The sequence below is a fragment of the Podarcis melisellensis genome (genome assembly GCF_964234715.1).
Source record: "Podarcis melisellensis genome assembly, chromosome: 6".
Lineage (NCBI taxonomy): Eukaryota > Metazoa > Chordata > Lepidosauria > Squamata > Lacertidae > Podarcis > Podarcis melisellensis.
The window spans coordinates 86073213-86090650 of record NC_138538.1 but is presented as its reverse complement, the minus strand read 5'-3'; the positions used below and the strand labels follow the sequence as shown (position 1 = coordinate 86090650).

Genomic DNA, 17438 nt, shown 5'->3' with positions numbered 1-17438 from the left:
TGTAACAGCACAATCCTGTGCATGTTTACTTGGAGCGAAGTTCTTCAGTGTTCAGTGGCACTTGTGTATCAGCTGTAATTAAATATTGGTAGTGCTATCAGAATCTAGGTAAAATGACTGGGATGTGATATGATGATATGATATGATATGATATGTGGGGCACAGGTCATTATCTCCAGCTCCCAGAAATGTGTGTAGAAATGGCATAATATAAATATAATGGTCTGTTTTGTATAGCTCTTGATATTTCCTGAAATGTATGTGTAATGGTTCTAGGGGTTGCTCGTGCGTAAGTTGCCGCCACTCCTGGCTAAGTTACCTGGTTGAACCCTTTCTGTCTGGACAGCCCTTCACTTCGTGGCTGTCTCAGTCGCTGGCAGAATCCGTCAGTGGGCGTTTCTTGAACTTCTTCCAGCAAAGATGTTCTTTGACGCCAAGTCTCCTCCTACTCTCCCTGCGCGGAAGTCTTCTGCGCAGGGAGGGTGTGGGCAGCGGAGGACCCGTGCTCTCCCCGCTGGTCTCCGGTGAAGAGTCTTGGAGCCTCCTCTCCGATTCCCCCATCTGCCCCCCTTCTCCACTGGTGTTACGCTGATTTCCTTCCCCAGCAGATGGGCTGCCTCTCTCCCTACTGGGACCCTCTCCGGCATCCCTCTGGAGCCTTCCCTCCGCCTCTAGCTCCGATGGCAGTTCCCTGACAGTATGTTTGCACAATTTTGCATCTTGCCTTACTGTTTACACGGAAGATGTCTCCTTCTTTCCCCTTAATCTTTCCATTATTGTTTTGAGTGATGACTCTTTGCAACACCTCTAAACAAAGCATTTGCTGTTCAGATACCAGGAAGTAAAGCTGCATACATGGTGTACCACTTCAATTTGGTTGTGCTTTAACAATAAAAGTTTTAGAAGTATGGAAATACCAAAGCTACGTCAAGGACTGTTCAAAAGCACTGACAATTGGTATGGGGTTGTCCTAAGAACACAAGAAGGTGCCCTCTGTGGGTTAGACCAGGGTTTTTGGAAAGGAAAATTTAGAACTGCCCAGTGGTTATAATTCATGTGCAAAGTGTGTGATGATACAACACCTACGGATTTTCCTTGTGCGCATATACAGTGGTACCTTGGTTCCTGAACGGCTTAGTTGTCGGAACAAATCGGCTCCCGAACGCCACAGACCCAGAAGTAAGTGTTCCAGTTTGAGAATGTTTTTCAGAAGCTGAACGACGCAGCTTTCACTTGAGTGCAGGAAGCTCCTGCAGCCAATCAGCAGCCTTGGTTTTCGAACTCTTTCGGGAGTCAAATGGACTCCTGGAACAGATTAAGTTTGAGAACCAAGGTACCACTGTACATGCTATCTTGCTTAGAGTTGCATTCCATGATCATTTAGAAGCCTACAAAGAGTGGGAGGAAATCCTCAAAAATGGGTCTGTGTGTCTCTGTGGGCTCTAGGACCAGCCTGACTTTCGACGGGTAAGAAGTGATAAATCTAGATCTCCATTTTTCTTTTTGAAGCTCAAATTCAATAATTTTATGCTGTGGTGATACTTTCAGACATAAATGTTTCATGTAGCTTTGCCCCCGAAAGATTCCTCTTAAAAATGCCATGTTGGAGATTTCTGACAATGCTGTCCTTATCATGACATCCTAGGAAAAGGCAGTCTGTGTTCTACAGTATAATTATTTGCTTCATATTATAAATATTGGTGAATGCTCTGTGGAGAATAGCAGTGGAGTCTGTGGGGAGTGCCTCTGGCAGGAAGAAGGAAAAATGGATATGCTTGTTCATGGTCTTTTTCCACATTTGTTCCCAACAGCTTTTTTGCATCACTTAATACAATATTTGCATGGCTTGAATTATGGAACTGTCCTACTGTTCTTTTTGAACTGCTCATAAATATGGCCAGCACATCACCCTAGTTGCTGACATCACCATATGATTTCAGGCTCCCTCAGCCTGAAAGCGAGCTGAGCACCGCAACCCCATAGTCGCCTTTGATTGGACTTAACCGTCCAGGGGTCCTTTACCTTTACCTTTTACACATAGATCTGTCACTGCTGTTGGAGATACTGTAGTTGGCAACATGCCTCACTGGACAATGAAAACCTTGCAATAGTTATCTCAGTTAATTCTGAAAGACAAGTTAGAAATATTTTTAAATATATAAGCGAAATACTTGCAGGTATAGTGACTACCTTTGAAAAATGGACAGCTGAATTTTCTGCATTTTATTCAGAGTAAGCCCCAATCAAATACAGTGATACCTCAGGTTAAGTACCGGTACTTAATTCATTCTGGAGGTCCGTTCTTAACCTGAAACTGTTCTTAACCTGAAGCACCACTTTAGCTAATGGGGTCTCCTGCTGCTGCCGCACCATCGGAGCACGATTTCTGTTATCATCCTGAAGCAAAGTTCTTAACCCGAGGTACTATTTCTGGGTTAGCGGAGTCTGTAACCTGAAGTGTATGTAACCTGAAGTGTATGTAACCCAAGGTACCACTGTACACTGGGGCTTCCTTCCATCCCACTATGCCTGCTTAATTTTACACGTGGAATTCCATAAATTTGAGGCACTGGAAAGAAATGCTGGAAGGCTCTTTCCACCTTAGTTGAACTGAACTTTGCAAAGCCCCCTCTCAACGAAGAGAGAAAAATGAGGTGCTGGAACACAAACCTGCCACCGGGACTTTTAAACTAGCAGCCCGAAAGATGGCAGGTAAGGTTTCAGTCTGTAAGCCCAAACGATTGTTTTTGCTTGTCTTCCCTTAAAGCCAGCAGGAAGTTGGTTTGGCACAAGAGAGGTTTTCTTTGGTGGGTGGTGCATTAGGGGCACGGTATTATGTCTGGAGATTGGCTGCAGAAATAAAGAGAGTTAAAACTTTTTTTCTGGCTTTTTTAATTGTACAGCCCTTAAAAGACTGTGTGAGTCCAGTGTGAAACGAACATTACATCAGCAGGTGATAACATCGTCCACCGCCTGTTTCAGACAGTTACCGAAACCAAAATGTCTTCTACAGATCCTTATCAGCAAATTATGGTGAGTTGATTAGACTTTCTATTCCCAGTGCTCAGGATAAACTGCGGCTAATAACAATTGCATTAACTACCACAAATTATTTTAACGAGGCTTGCAATTTTAGGGATTGTTGTGTATAAGCACTGTAAGTTTGGGCGAGCCGGGAAAAATGTGAAAAAAACTTGACGTGAAAATATTTTAAGTGCACTGAGTAAGGGAAAAAATATTCCAGCTGGCCTCAATTCATGTATTTCTGAAGATAAGGGGATATAAACTCTGTAAAAAAACAACCGTAAACGCGTAAGCTGATATGTTTAGTAAGATAAATTCTGTACTAGCGTGTAACTAGGTAACTAAAACTTTAATTACAGATTAAACTGATTAGCTGAGGGGCTGAAAATAAGCAAAGACTTCAGGATTTTGGCTTGCCGTTCGCTTTTCAAGAAGACAGTCAGTGGCGTAGCGTGGGTTGTCAGCACCCGGGGCAAGGCAAGTAATTTGCGCCCCCTAACCCGTGGAGCCAGGTAGGGGCAGAGAGCTGCGAGTGCGAGCGTGTCCCCCCCAGATGTTGCGCCCGGTGCTGCCGGCCCCCCCTGCACCCCCCACGCTACGCCACTGAAGACAGTTTCCCCTCTGACAAATTACGCAAACTAGACGTGGAAGGCTTGAATTAAAAACTTGCGAATGACCTTCCTTCAAGCAAGAAGAACCAAAGGCAGAGGAAGTTGAAGGAGCTCAACTGCAAGAAATAGTTGATTTCAGGTTTTAGAGGTGTAAAATTTGTTGAAGCCGTGGAAAAGTACCTGTGCCTCAACTATGGGCGTAGCCAGGAGATTTGTTAGGGAGGGGGCAGGCCTTTCATTAGCTATGTATTTTTATTAATTTAGGGCGGGGACAATTGCCCCTCCCTGTCCCCCTTTGGCTATGCCCATGGCCTCAACACAGGGGTGGGGGAGAGGATGACATTTTTGGGAAAAACCAAAATATCCACTAAACTTAGAATCATAGAATCATAGAGTTGGAAGAGACCACAAGGGCCATCGAGTCCATAACTTACTTATGAACCCTGCACCATAGCTGTCATCTTACAGATTTGAAAATAAGGGACCAGCAGCCTCGAAAATAAGGGATTAGCAGCCAAAATAAGGGATTTTGCTTAGCTTATACAGAAATCCAGCACTGATGGATCCATGCTGCTTTTGCTGCCACTGACAGTGTTTTGCAGAGGGTTGGAATAGATGATCCTAAGGGTCTACAACTCTGACCAAAGAAGAGGGGCAGACAAAACTGATGAACGACGTCGAGATGGCAAAGCTTACAGGCAGAATTATAAACCAGGAAGAGGACCTCTTTCATAAAGAATGGGGAAAGTTAAAATTTTAGTTGAAAAGCTATTGTAAAGAGTAACATACATTGGTAGGATTGACAGAAAACTTGTAGTAAAAATTTGAACTATGGATGGACAAATGATTTATAAAAAATAGAGTTATGAAGGGATGCAGAGGGGGAAATCACTCCATTAAGATGCTGCTCTGGTTGGAGGGTATGCTAAGCGGCACGTCGGGGCTGCCGTCGTTCTGGCGCGAGGAGTTCCATCGGCCCTTCCCTGCCGGAGAGAGAGGGAGGGAGGGAGAGAGACTCTCGCCCACGCCACCTGCGAGCCTGGCATGAGGTGGTTGCAGCGCCACAGCTGCCGCTGAAGCACTGCCCTTCTGCATCCCTCCCCATCTCCTCCTCTTCCTCCTCCCTCAGGCAGCCTCCTCAGCCGCCGCCGCTGCCGCTGCCACCTCCGGCTTCCCCTGGCATCACGGCGGAAGTCTCGCAAGTGAGGGGCTGCCTGCCTGCCCGCCGCCACCTGTCTCCTCATGACGCGCCCTTGAGGGGGAAAAGGGAGAGACGGAGACGTGGCAGCTCTTGCACTCTCTCTCTTTCTTTCTTTCTTTCTCTCTCTCTCTCGGCGGAGGACCCTGAGCCGCTGCTTCCCTCCCAAGCCGGGCGAGCATGAAACCCGGGAAATTTAAGGGACATCATCAATAAGGGACAGCAGCGGGAAACGGCACTGGGATAAGGGAGTTTCCCGCCAAATAAGGGCCGGTTGACAGCTATGTCCTGCACCATTTTACTGTTTTAACTACTTAAGTGGGTTATTTTATTACTTGTTTGGAATATAAAATTGTACTACTTGGTATACAGTGGTACCTCGGATTAAGTACTTAATTCGTTCCGGAGGTCCTGAAACTGTTCTTAACCTGAAGCACCACTTTAGCTAATGGGGCCACGCCGCTGGAGCCCGATTTCTGTTCTTATCCTGAAGCAAAGTTCTTAACTTGAAGCACTATTTCTGGGTTAGCGGAGTCTGTAACCTGAAGCATATGTAACCTGAAGCGTATGTAACCCGAGGTACCACTGTACAGGCAAAATCGCACAAAGATAGAACACCCCCAGAATGACCACAGCCAGTGCTGAGTGGGACTTGCTCCCCTCATGCAAGGTGGGTAGCTTTTTAAGCCCCCTTTGCCTTGCTTACCGGCTCTGGGAAGGTCATGCGAGGCCTCAGGAGAACCTCTCACAAGATCTTATAAGATTGCAGAAATCTTGTGAAATCTTGCAGGAGGTTCTTGCAGGAGCCCCGTCTAGCTTACAGGGCTCTGGGAATATTACCAGAGCCCTGTAAGCTAGACAGGGGCTTAAAAATGTTCTTTCTGCACGTCACAGAAAGAGCTTTTTTTCTGGAAAATGTCTCTTCCCCCACCCCCTAATTTTTCTGCGGCCTTTACAACTCTATATCGTTCAGACGTCATTTTACAGACTTGATCAGGAAACTCTGCTTAAGATTGGGAGGGAGGCCAGCTGAGTAAATTAGTCAAAAACCAATAAATAATTAGAAATTTAGCGGACAGTCCTTGAGTATCTAAGGCTCTCCCTCTGTCCTTTACTCAATGGGCTGAACAAGAGTAGTGCAAATCAACTATTGTTTATGGATTATTAATTTTTAGTTAAGGCAAAATGGTTCAGTTTGAGTTCTGTTTGCTTCGGTTCAAATCATTATGGACAAATGCATTTTAACTTTTTTTACTGTGAAAATTAGTAATTGCACCCTTAAATGCAGGTGTACTTTTGCTGAAATCAACACGTGGGTTCTTATTCTCCGCAGAACTGTATGAAAATATTAGCTGTAGTATATCCAGATTCTCTGGAAATAGCTGGTAGCAGGAAAAGAAAGCAGCGTCTGTTCGGAGGTAGCTGCCGGATTATTCATCATAATGCTAAACTACTGGGGTGCTAAAAATACCTTTCTGTGCTTCCTTGAAGTGATCCTTTTATCATCTCTGTGGCTTTGGGTTTCCCTCCACATACAGTCACATCCTTTTTGGTGAGTCTGCTGCAAAGAGGCTGTAAAAGCGCGTATTTCACCACTCTGTGGCTTTACCAATGGCAGTCTAATGTGCGCATGTTTGTTTGTGAGTGAGGAATGGAGGACGAACATGATCATATTAGAGGGTTATCCTGTTGCAGGTTGTCACGTAGTAGTAAACCTGCGCATTGGCTTGCATCTTTTCTGTAAGAGGATGAGGTTAGCTACTTCTGCCACCTCCTGGATGAATAGGGTCACTTGGCATATTTGAATATCTGAAAGATTTACAGTGTGCTCAAACATTTCCAACGACTTCCAGATCCAGCACTGTCTACTGTGCTGCAGAAGCAGCTTATTGTCTTATTCTTTTCTGAGGTTTTCTTTCAATCGAGTGGTAAATAAATGTTGTGAAATGAAACAAATAAGCAAATGACTGACACCAGGTAGCCAGAGTCAGGTAAAATTAAAGGGACCCCTGACCATTAGGTCCAGTCGCAGATGACTCGGATTGCGGCGCTCATCTCGCTTTACTGGCCGAGGGGGCCGACGTACAGCTTCCGGGTCATGCGGCCAGCATGACTAAGCCGCTTCTGGCGAACCAGAGCAGCGCATGGAAACGCCGTTTACCTTCCCGCCGGAGCAGTACCTATTTATCTACTGGCACTTTGATGTGCTTTTGAACTGCTAGGTTGGCAGGAGCTGGGACCGAGCAACGGGAGCTCACCTCGTCACGGGGATTCGAACCGCCAACCTTCTGATTGGCAAGCCCTAGGCTCTGTGGTTTAGACCACAGCGCCACCCGCGTCAGAATACCAAATACATAATACCAAACAGCTAAAGCTTTACATGGTAACAACAACCAACTACTATGAAGTACAGTCCTGGTCACCACCATCAAATAGCTATAAAAAGGCAGAAATTTCAGTGAGTTCTGTTTTCGTTATGGTCCCTCGCAGCTACTTAGGCCTGCACTTTGCTGCAATAGGACACACCTTGTTTTAGAGGGGGAGAACAAGGAAAAAAAATTCTCCCCCTCTCTGCTCAGTGCCCCTTCAGTGAAGTGGCAGGAGAAATGGAGCCCCTTCTATTTCTCCTCCCGCTTCGCTGAAGGGGCGCTGCACAGCTCTCCCTCTCTGCTGAAGCCAGGAGAGGCTTCAGTGAAAGGAACCCGAAGCCTTCGGAGCGCAGCGTGAGTTCCCGCTGCGCTCCAAAGGCTTCAGACGGCTACCCTTGAAGCCTGGAGAGCGAGAGGGGTCGGTGTCCACCGACTTCTCTCGCTCTCCAGGCTTCAGCGAAAGCAACACAGTGAAAGGAGCTCTCCATCTGCACTTCAGAGGCTTCGTGTTCTTCGTGTTGCTATCGCTGAAGCCAAGGAGCCTGCATTCTCTCCACAGGACGCACACACATTTCCCCTTAATTTTTGGAGGGGGAAAAGTGCGTCCTATAAAGCGAAAAACACGGTAGGTTAGTGTGAGTAGAGAACCAGGATGGTGTATGGATAAATGAATGCAGGCTGGAAGAAAATGATGTTGTTTATGCACACTCAAACACTCCCCTTTCCTTTTGTGCAACAACTGCTATCTGGAAAGACTGGGGAGAAGCTATTTTCAGTTCCAGAGTAATGTTGAGGTCTCTGAGTTTATCCTCTCTGAGTTTAATTATGTAGTATAGCTGGAGTAAAATTGACAGTTACCATTCAGCAGAACCTGTATTTATCTAAATCTTATTTGCAACAGAAGCATAAGCCTGTAGGACACATGCCACCTTTTATACTCACTGTAGGGGTGAATGGTTGCATTTTCCTCTGCCTAACCCTGGCATAAATGTGTGTGTGTTGGGTTTTTGTGTGTGATAGGATTGTGCTCTAACTCTGTCTTTTAAAAAAACCACACACATGTTTTTGAGTTCCTAAGACAATAAACGGGAGCAACAGGATTAAATATTTATAGTAGACCAAAAGAATAAGCTTAAGATAAACAGGCTGAGAAAAAGGAAGCCTGTGCAGAAGGAAAAGTGATATGATTAAAACGAGAAGTAGAATGTTCATGGAAGGTTTGGATGACATATAAACATAGAAAGCTTATTCGGAGTGAGATGATTGATCCCTGTTGCGTTCTTCTACTGAGCTATAGCCCTTCCCCTCATGAGTACACCCCAGTCAGGAAGCTAGACAAGAACTTTGAATCTTGAAGTCTTCCTGAAGTCTAGATTGAGTGATGATCTTCCATTGTTGTCAGTCAAGCGAAGTCTTGAGTACAAAAGACTTCATAGATGAACTTATCAAATAGTACTGCATTTGATAAGTGAATGTTTTCAGAAGAAGGGAGAAGTAGTCATCAGCATCTCTTACACATTCCCATGTTCGGTCTCAACGGAATACATTCTGGGTGATTTGTATTACCTTTGTATGGTACCTGAAGTATGCAATGTCTTTTCTTCATCAAATTTAATATATAAACTGTCTCCTGTGGTAGTTCACACCGAATTCTGCCCGTTATAGAAATGTTTATAGCTTCTGTTAGCTTGGTAATCTGACGTAGCAACACTTTCCAGGCAGTCCATTTTGCAACGAGTTCCTTCTTTAGGATTTGAATGTGTTGTGATTTCTCACCCTATTAGCAGTTCTGTTGAGCTATAGTCAGCAGCTATTGATTGTATTGAGTTGTCACTTAAAATAGCAATATGTGGGCATCTCTCTCCGCCTTACAGTTAGTGCTTAGTGAGGGCTAGTGGTAATGTGGCAAAAAGTTGTAAGATGCACAGAATGGCTGAAATTCTACGGCCATAAGCTGGGTTGCATGGTTGGTGCAAGCTCTTCTGAAAAGCCGAAGTAATCAAATATATTCTTCAGTTATGCAACAATGCTATGGCAGGTAATGTCAGGCAAGGGGGGTATCTCAGTACTTGAATAGTACATAATCCACAAAAACCCAATAGTGCTGGGCTCCCAGCTGCTAGCCTTTTCCAAAATTTATTGGTAAGGTGCAGTGATGAATGGTTCCTTTTCTTCTGATGTGTCAGCAAAATTGTTTCTATCTTAATCATTGAAAAACAAGCAAACGTGAGAGCCTGGCGATCAGACCAAAGGCCCATCTACACAGGGTCAACCAGATGGCCTCTGATATCTACTGTATATGCTGTTTAACACTGTCGGAAAACTCTCAGCAGTTAGTGAGACAGGACTTGCCCTCACAGAGGCCATGTTGATTCTCCCTCAGCAAGACTTGTGCTTATATGTGCTTGGTATTTCCACCTTCTACAATGCTTCCCACCAGTTCTTCCAGAACGGGCGTTAAGTTAACCGGCCTATAGTTTGCAGGACCCCCCCTACCCCGGATCCCTTTTTAATAATTGGTGTTACATTGGCTGCCTTTCCCTGACAAATGACTCAGTAGTTTCTCTAGGCTTTTGAGCAATATGATAGAAGTAGGGCCCACTCATAAACCGCATTCTTCTTGGGAGTTGTGTCAGAATTGGCCAGAACAGTCTCGCCTTACAGCTGTGCTTTTGGCCCTCTGCTCCTCTCTCCTGTTGGTCTTCAATATAAGGATAATAATCATAATGGCCTACCTTGGAAATTAGTTATAAGGAATGTATGTGAAGTGTTCTGAATGGTCTATAAAGTGCTATTCGTGCATGCTAAGTAATTATTATACTTAATATATGCCAGTAAATAACTACCATAAGTGTTTCTGAGGAGAGCCCAAAGAGAAGGGAGCACATAACCACCAGTGCCTGAAGGAGCCCATCAGTGGCCTGAGAAGACAGTTGGAGAAACCCCAGCCGCCATTTTCCCTGGGGCCATTCAAGACCTGGGTGCCTTGAGGGAAAGCAGTAGCCAGGGAGCTAGTGTCATAAGCCGCTGAAGGGCCAGCTTGAGAAAAAATTGTGCCTTTTTTTGCTTGTGTTAATGCTTCGCATTGTAAACTGCCCTTGGTTGCCTTTGGTGTAGAAAGGCAATACTGTATATAAATGCCCTTAATAACCAATTAATAAGTAATTGGGAGGGACGCGGGTGGCGCTGTGGGTTAAACCACAGAGCCTAGGGCTTGCCGATCAGAAGGTCGAATCCCCGCGACGGGGTGAGCTCCCATTGCTCGGTCCCTGCTCCTGCCAACCTAGCAGTTTGAAAGCACGTCAAAGTGCAAGTAGATCAATAGGTACCGCTCTGGTGGGAAGGTAAACGGCGTTTCTGTGTGCTGCTCTGGTTCGCCAGAAGCGGCTTAGTCATGCTGGCCACATGGAAGCTATATGCCGGCCCCCTTAGCCAATAAAGCGAGATGAGTGCCGCAACCCCAGAGTCGGCCACGACTGGACCTAATGGTCAGGGGTCCCTTTACCTTTAATAAGTAATTATTTTATCCTTAGTTCTCTCTGTCCCTGTGCAAAGAAGGAAATGTGCTTTTTTGAAGGGAGCTGTTGAAACAAAGCTTTCCCCCTTTCTTAAACGTCTCCTTAAGCTTCCTTGCTGCTCCCAAGGAAGTAGAAGGAAAATGCGGGTGCGGACATGATGCGTTCAGTTTCAGCACCATGACTTAGAATTCCTGTCACAGACACTGTAGGAACGGTCAGGGCGAACTCTGGGCTTTCCCAGTAGGCCTAGAAAGCTTTGGTTGGCTTTTACTAGGGAACGCTCTATCAATAGAGGTTTGGGAGGAATCATCCCTCCCTTCTTGGAAACTTTTTGTTTTGTTTTGCAAAGCACATTGTTTAGACAGGCCTTTGAGGTATGAATCTTCTCTTTTTAACCAAACAGTATTTATTGATCTGTTTAAAGACGTTTTCATGAATGAATGGTTATTCACTGGCTTTATACTCACATGCTGTTTGTTTGTTTTTTTGGAGCTTTTCTCCTGTCCTTCCTCCCCAAGGATACATTTAAACAAAAGTGCTGATTATATAAAGAGAAGCAAGATCAGCGTGATTTCCCTAAGGAAGCTTGCTGGCACCTTGTTAGCCACCCAGTACCTGCTGGTTAGAAGCAGAGGACCCTACACCCTGCCAGATATTTTTCGCTTCTGTTGATGGCATGAAGGAAGAAGAACCAACTTTCACTCCATGAAACAGGAGTGGGGACCTTTTCAGCCTTGAAGTTGTGTTCCCTCATGTTCCCACCTAGTTCTGGGTGGACTCTTGAGGGCCAGATACAAAGACCTGGGGGTTGTTTTTGGCCTGAGGTCTCCCCTCCCTGTTATAAAAAGTTCTCTGCCTACTTCCTGAAGAGGATCCTTATTTGCCCCAGGCAACGAAGCTAGTTAATAAACTAATATTCTGACAATAATGTCAAGTTAACCCTGCCATTGTATTGTTAAAACCCAGCCTTGTTTATGGTGTTTGAGGTGTGTCAGCTGGGCAGATACCATCGGAAAACAGGAATTCCCAAGCAGCATTTCTTTTACTTTATTTGTTTTTTACCCTCATTATGTTTTCCTCTTATCAACCAGCTCCCCACCTCAATAAATCTGTTCCTAGACTAGCTGTTGAAAGGACAATAAAGTTGAGTGTCCTCAGTACGTTGGGGACAGCTACTCCACAAATGTGTAGGGTCTCCTAATTGCAGATTCAGTATGGTTCTACACAGTGCTGGATTTACGTATAAGCTAACAAGCTATAGCTTAGGGCCCCACTCTCTTGGGCCCCCCCAAAAAAATTAAAGAAAAAAATAACAACTGGATTACATTTCCAAAATGTAAGATAAAAAACAAATAAAATAAAACCTACATACAGCAACAGTGTTTTGTGTTGTGTAGGCTCCTATGATGTAAGTAATGGGCCCCACCTGACAGCCTGCTCCCTAAAATATCACTGGTAATTATTTCACTATTAATAAACTTCTTTTTAATTGTATTTCAGTTCAACAATTACTTTGATAAAATACATATTTTGTTATGTGCAAATGGCTTTAGATACCTATTATGTCCATAAGTTACCATATAGCATATATTCAACACAAAAAACAGCGGCAATTTGTTGTTGACAAAGGACAGCTGGACATATAAAGGGCCCCATTACCTTCAGTAGCTTAAAGGTAAAGGGACCCCTGACCATTAGGTCAAGTCGTGGCTGACTCTGGGGTTGCGGCACTCATCTCGCTTTATTGGCCGAGGGAGCCGGCGTCCAGCTTCCGGGTCATGCGGCCAGCATGACTAAGCCACTTCTGGCGAACCAGAGTAGCGCACGGAAATGCCGTTTACCTTCCCGCCAGAGCGGTACTTATTTATCTACTTGCCCTCTGATGTGCTTTTGAACTGCTAGGGTGGCAGGAGCAGGGACCGAGCAACAGGAGCTCACCCCGTCGTGGGGATTCGAACCGCCGACCTTCTGATTGGCAAGTCCTAGGCTCAGTGGTTTAGACCACAGTGCCACCTGTGTCCCTTCAGTAGCTTAATCAAACTTAAATCCAGCCCTGGTCCTACAAAATTGCAGAATATATCTTGCCAGGGTCCAAGGAGGAACCTGGGGCTATTAGAAAGGAACCTAGTTGTTAAAGAACGCTGATGGCACAATACTGAACTTCACCCTCAGCTAAAACTCATAGTTGGGCTGATACAAGAATGCAACTCACTGTGTCAAAAGCCACTGAGAGAGGAGACCTGGAAGAGGCAACAGAAGTCAATTTCCCTTCCAGCCAATTTCCCTTCCAGCTGATGTCAAAAGCTGCCTTGATTGCGCAGCCAAACTGGAAGGTGATTTGGGGTAAAGCAGAGAGTCTGGCCTAACAGGTTAGGGCAAAACGTTGGGGTACTACATCACAGAACACAGTGTTACTGGTGGCGTCAATAAAGCTGCCTGTCTTGATAGCAAAGGACATTTGCATGGTCCTGGCAAGCCGTTGTGTGGCTTAGCATGGGGTCTGAGCCAGGCCATTGTGGAAAGGATCCTGTGAAGTTAGAAAGTTGGAAAACAACTGCTCTAGTATATGTAAGTATCCTGAATGTAAACCCATTTCCACATGCACATAGGCATACGGTATGCCTTCTGCAATGTAGTATTTAGGTATAATTGTACCTTTCCCGTAGGAGGGAATTACAAGGACAGGGTAAAGTTAAAGGCATCTATAAAACAACTTTTGGCTTCCTCAGCCCCTGCTGTGTTTTTTGATGACTAACGAAATGTCTGTGCAATACCAGTGCTTGGAGGGGAGGAGTGTTGAATTCATTGACGCTAAAAATTAAAAACACAAAGGTGTGGTGGTGAGGGGAACGAGCAGTTGTGTAGGAGTAGTTCTAGTTGGTTACGCTCAATGTAGTCTCAATGTTCAGTAAAGCTGAAGACTTCTGATTCAGGATGCTGTGTCTTCCAGTGGGTGCTTCATTTGCTTTTGGGAAAACAAACTCGGGGAGTGTCTTAGACAAGTTGAAAATGGGTTGGAGAGGGTTGTTTGATTTATGCGCTCTGTGGCCTTTCATTTCCTTCCTAATATCAGCTGTTGTTTTGGTATGCAGGTGGAACACCAGTATTCGCACATCTTTAGCGTGACAATTAAGCAAGCCAAGAATGTCACCAAAGGGTCTTTTGGCGACATGCGTAAGTATCACTTCAGCTTTGTTCCTATTGCTCTGTGGGATATTTTGGTGTGTGCATGCGCTCCAAGTTACACGTGCTGGGTTCTTCCCGTATGAGAGGGGTCTAATCTTAAACTTGCTATTTTTATCTGGCTTTTAAATTGTAATCAGCCAGTTAGAATCAATGACTAAGGTAATGCGGGTTCCTTAAACAGCATTTTTGTTGACTGTATTTTTTTTTTTAATGATAGGCTTACTTGTTATTTTACACTTCCCAGTACAGTGGTATCTCGGGTTAAGAACTTAATTCGTTCTGGAGGTCTGTACTTAACCTGAAACTGTTCTTAACCTGAAGCACCACTTTAGCTAATGGGGCCTCCTGCTGCCGCTGTGCCGCCGCTGCACGATTTCTGTTCTCATCCTGAAGCAAAGTTCTTAACCCGAGGTAGTATTTCTGGGTTAGCAGAGTCTGTAACCTGAAGCGTATGTAACCTGAAGCGTATGTAACCCGAGGTATCACTGTAGCAGCAAAGTCAATGAGTGTGTTTGCTTCCTTTACTCTTCTTAGACTGACTTAGAATTCAGCAATTCACTTACTGAAACTTAGAGGTTAGCTGTGGTCAAGAAAGGGGTGTGTGCAAATTCTGCTGAGTCCTTATGGCAAAACAGAAAGTAAAGCCAAAAGTGTGCTTTTTGTTTGAAAGGCAATCTAGTATGAGCTCTTAGAATAGGGGTGACCACTGCTCACCCTCTCGGATGTTTCAGGCTACAATTCCCATCACCCCTGACTATTGGCCATACTGACTTGGACTGGTGACAGTTGTGGCCAACGACATCTGCCTTTAGAAATTAATGTGTGATCATTTAATGCATCAATGTGCTTCTCTGTCCTGTGCATTCTCACCCTTGCTCAACAATACCGGGGGCTGAAGTTTTGAAATTTCGGCACGTGTTGCTTAACTTTACTACTGATGAATTTTCACAGTAATTGTGTGCATAGGAAACCGGTGGGTAGGCAGTTATATCCCATCCAGAACCCTGTGCGTGTGTTTGTTGTTGTTAGTTTCTGAACTATTTTTCCTTCCTTCCCTGCATATGTGAATATATGTTTTTTTGGAATTGGCAGAGCCAGAGGTTTATGCAATACTTGTGGATATCAGTGGCAAATGCTGTCTCATATTCCTTCGAATGAAACTAATTGCTTGTGAATGGTAACATATTCATATGTCACAAAGCACTGTGGGGCAGTCTAACGTGGTGAGAGGGTCTCTTGCCCTACAGATTGCACAGAGGGGCAAGTTTGTTTCCCATATTGGTAGTTCATAATCTCAGGACTTTATTGATGATTGTGAAGGAGGCCAGTGATACTGTTCCAAGGAAGTGTTGAGGGCAACCTTTGATGACACATTTTGCAAAAAAAAAAAAAATTCTGCAAAGCGAAAAAAGTAGTCATCTAAAGATCCTTGAGAGTTGCCATTACGTCTTGGCTACTTGCTGAAGTGAAGTTGCTGCTCACCTACAAATATTTGCAGTTGTAATTGGAGTCTCACCAACCTCAAAAGCTGGATTAGTAAATTTTGTGCAAGATGATAACTATGATGAAAAGTGATATCTTTATAAGTTCTGTAGGTACTTATTATAAAGGTAAGAAACTAGGGTGGGTATGTTTGAAAGCTTCTCCCTGGCAACTCTTTTGCCTTGACTGGTTACTGATATCACCTGCTGGTGATGGGATGTGGGTGGCGCTGTGGTCTAAAGCACTGAGCTTGGGCTTGCCAATCAGAAGGTTGGCGGTTCGAATCCCTGTGACAGGGTGAGCTTCCGTTGCTCTGTCCCAGCTCCTGCCAACCTAGCAGTGCAAAAGCACACCAGTGCAAGTAGATAAATAGGTACTGCTGTGGCGGGAAGGTAAATGGCATTTCTGTGAGCTCTGGTTTCTGACATGGTGTTCTGTTGCACCAGAAGCAGTTTAGTCATGCTGGCCACATGACCAGCAAAGCTGTCTGTAGACAAAAACCAGCTCCTTCAGCCTGAAAGCGAGATGAGCGCTGCAATCTCATAGTCATCTTTGACTGGACTTAACTGTCCAGGGTTCGTTTACCTTTACCATTACCTATCACCTGCTGGAAAACCCTGGGAAGAAGGAGGTGGAGAATGCTGGAAACATTTGGCTCCTTGTTCTCTAGCCTTATATACTACCAAGGCCTGTTGGACTGCCCTGACAGGGTGACCTCAGAGGGTGGACATTTTGGGGTCACTGCTTTTGCCATTTTTGGGAGAATGGTTCACTCCTGAGTGGGAAACAGGAATGGCAGACTGTCAGGTGTGTATTTCCAACTCAGTGAGAGGGGGAGTCCTGAGGGGGCCGTCACTTGGTTGAGATCATAGATGTGGTTACACACTTGAATAAGTGGAAAGCCATCGATTCCCCTGTTGCCTGGGGGATCCCAGCCATGTCAGAGCCCGGCCAGCCAATCCACTGGCCGGGGGGTGCATGGCCGGGACCATTTAATTGGAGGCGCGAGCTGGAGGGCTTCCTCTTTGGCTCACTTCCTCAATCACACTCCCTCTCTCCATATTTTGCAGGTTTAGGCACTGGCTTTGCTATGGACCTTGGTTGGTCGCCGTTGAGGGGCCTGGCAGGAATTTTTCCACTTGGCAAATTGGCACTGGCCATTTGGTTTTCGCCTACCGCGTAGCAATCCTCACAACTTTCTTAGGGTTGTGGTGGGGGAGGGAAGGTGTGGCCATCACCTGTCCCTCCAAGCTTAAAGGTATTCCGTTAAAGGAATCCGGGGGTGTTGATCTTGTCCAAAGCCCGGGTTGGGGGCTAGGGCCATGGCACGACCCCGATGGGAATACCAGTGGGAGCTCGAGTTGGTATGCATTGACAGGGCTTCCCCTTCCTGTAGTTTACCCTTACCAGACTTCCTGCGCATTGGGCAGGAGTCAGATATAGTCGGGTCCATTCAGTGCCTAAGCCAATACCGCTCACATTCTGCAATCAATAAAGCTGTGGCCAAATTTGCCCAATAACATTAACCTAATATCTGTGTCTTTGTGTGTGTTATTTCTCAACGAGGGGGTGGCTTCGGGGTCTTGACACGCAACTCCTGCAGCCAAGCTGGTTGCTCTATTTCACTCCTGGAGGCAACATTCCATTGTCTATCGAGACAGATGAATACCAACAACAACTACTGTTGTGAAATGGTCTGCCTGCTAAAATATGCATTGACATTCTACCAGCTTCTCAGATGAGCATTCCTTTGATCTCCTGACCTGAACCTCCTGCTTTAATTGCCGTATTAGCAATTATGATTTTTGAACTCTTTTAATAGGCTTGTTTTATTGGAGGTTTAGCTTAATGTTTTGATGGACTTGTTTTATTGCGTATTTTAATTATGTGTGTTTATATATATATATTTAGGTAATTGGTTTTATACTTCTAAATCACTTAGAAGACACGTTGGCAATTAAGAGGTATATTAAGTAAATAACACCTGTTATTAAAAGGCCAGTGTGGCTGTGCCCTCAGGAAGGTTCTGGCTGGGGAAGAAAAGGCTGGA

General features: G+C 45.1%; 1 protein-coding gene and 1 long non-coding RNA gene across 3 annotated transcripts in view; both read left to right on the top strand.

The window, feature by feature from the left end:
• LOC309371892 overlaps nucleotides 1-17438 on the top strand; it is a 54330-nt gene that overhangs the window by 295 nt on the left and 36597 nt on the right. The gene's annotated exons all lie outside the window — the stretch shown is intronic.
• PLA2G4A (phospholipase A2 group IVA) overlaps nucleotides 1-17438 on the top strand; it is an 81154-nt gene that overhangs the window by 30257 nt on the left and 33459 nt on the right. The window contains exons 2-3 of one of the 2 annotated variants that reach the window (XM_081914864.1): nucleotides 2904-3033; nucleotides 13813-13894. In XM_081914864.1, the coding sequence (XP_081770990.1) occupies nucleotides 3001-3033; nucleotides 13813-13894 (115 nt within the window). In that variant the 5' untranslated portion in view covers nucleotides 2904-3000. Of the gene's footprint in view, nucleotides 1-2903; nucleotides 3034-13812; nucleotides 13895-17438 lie in introns of those variants that run through there. The other variant, XM_081914865.1, reaches the window with a different exon arrangement.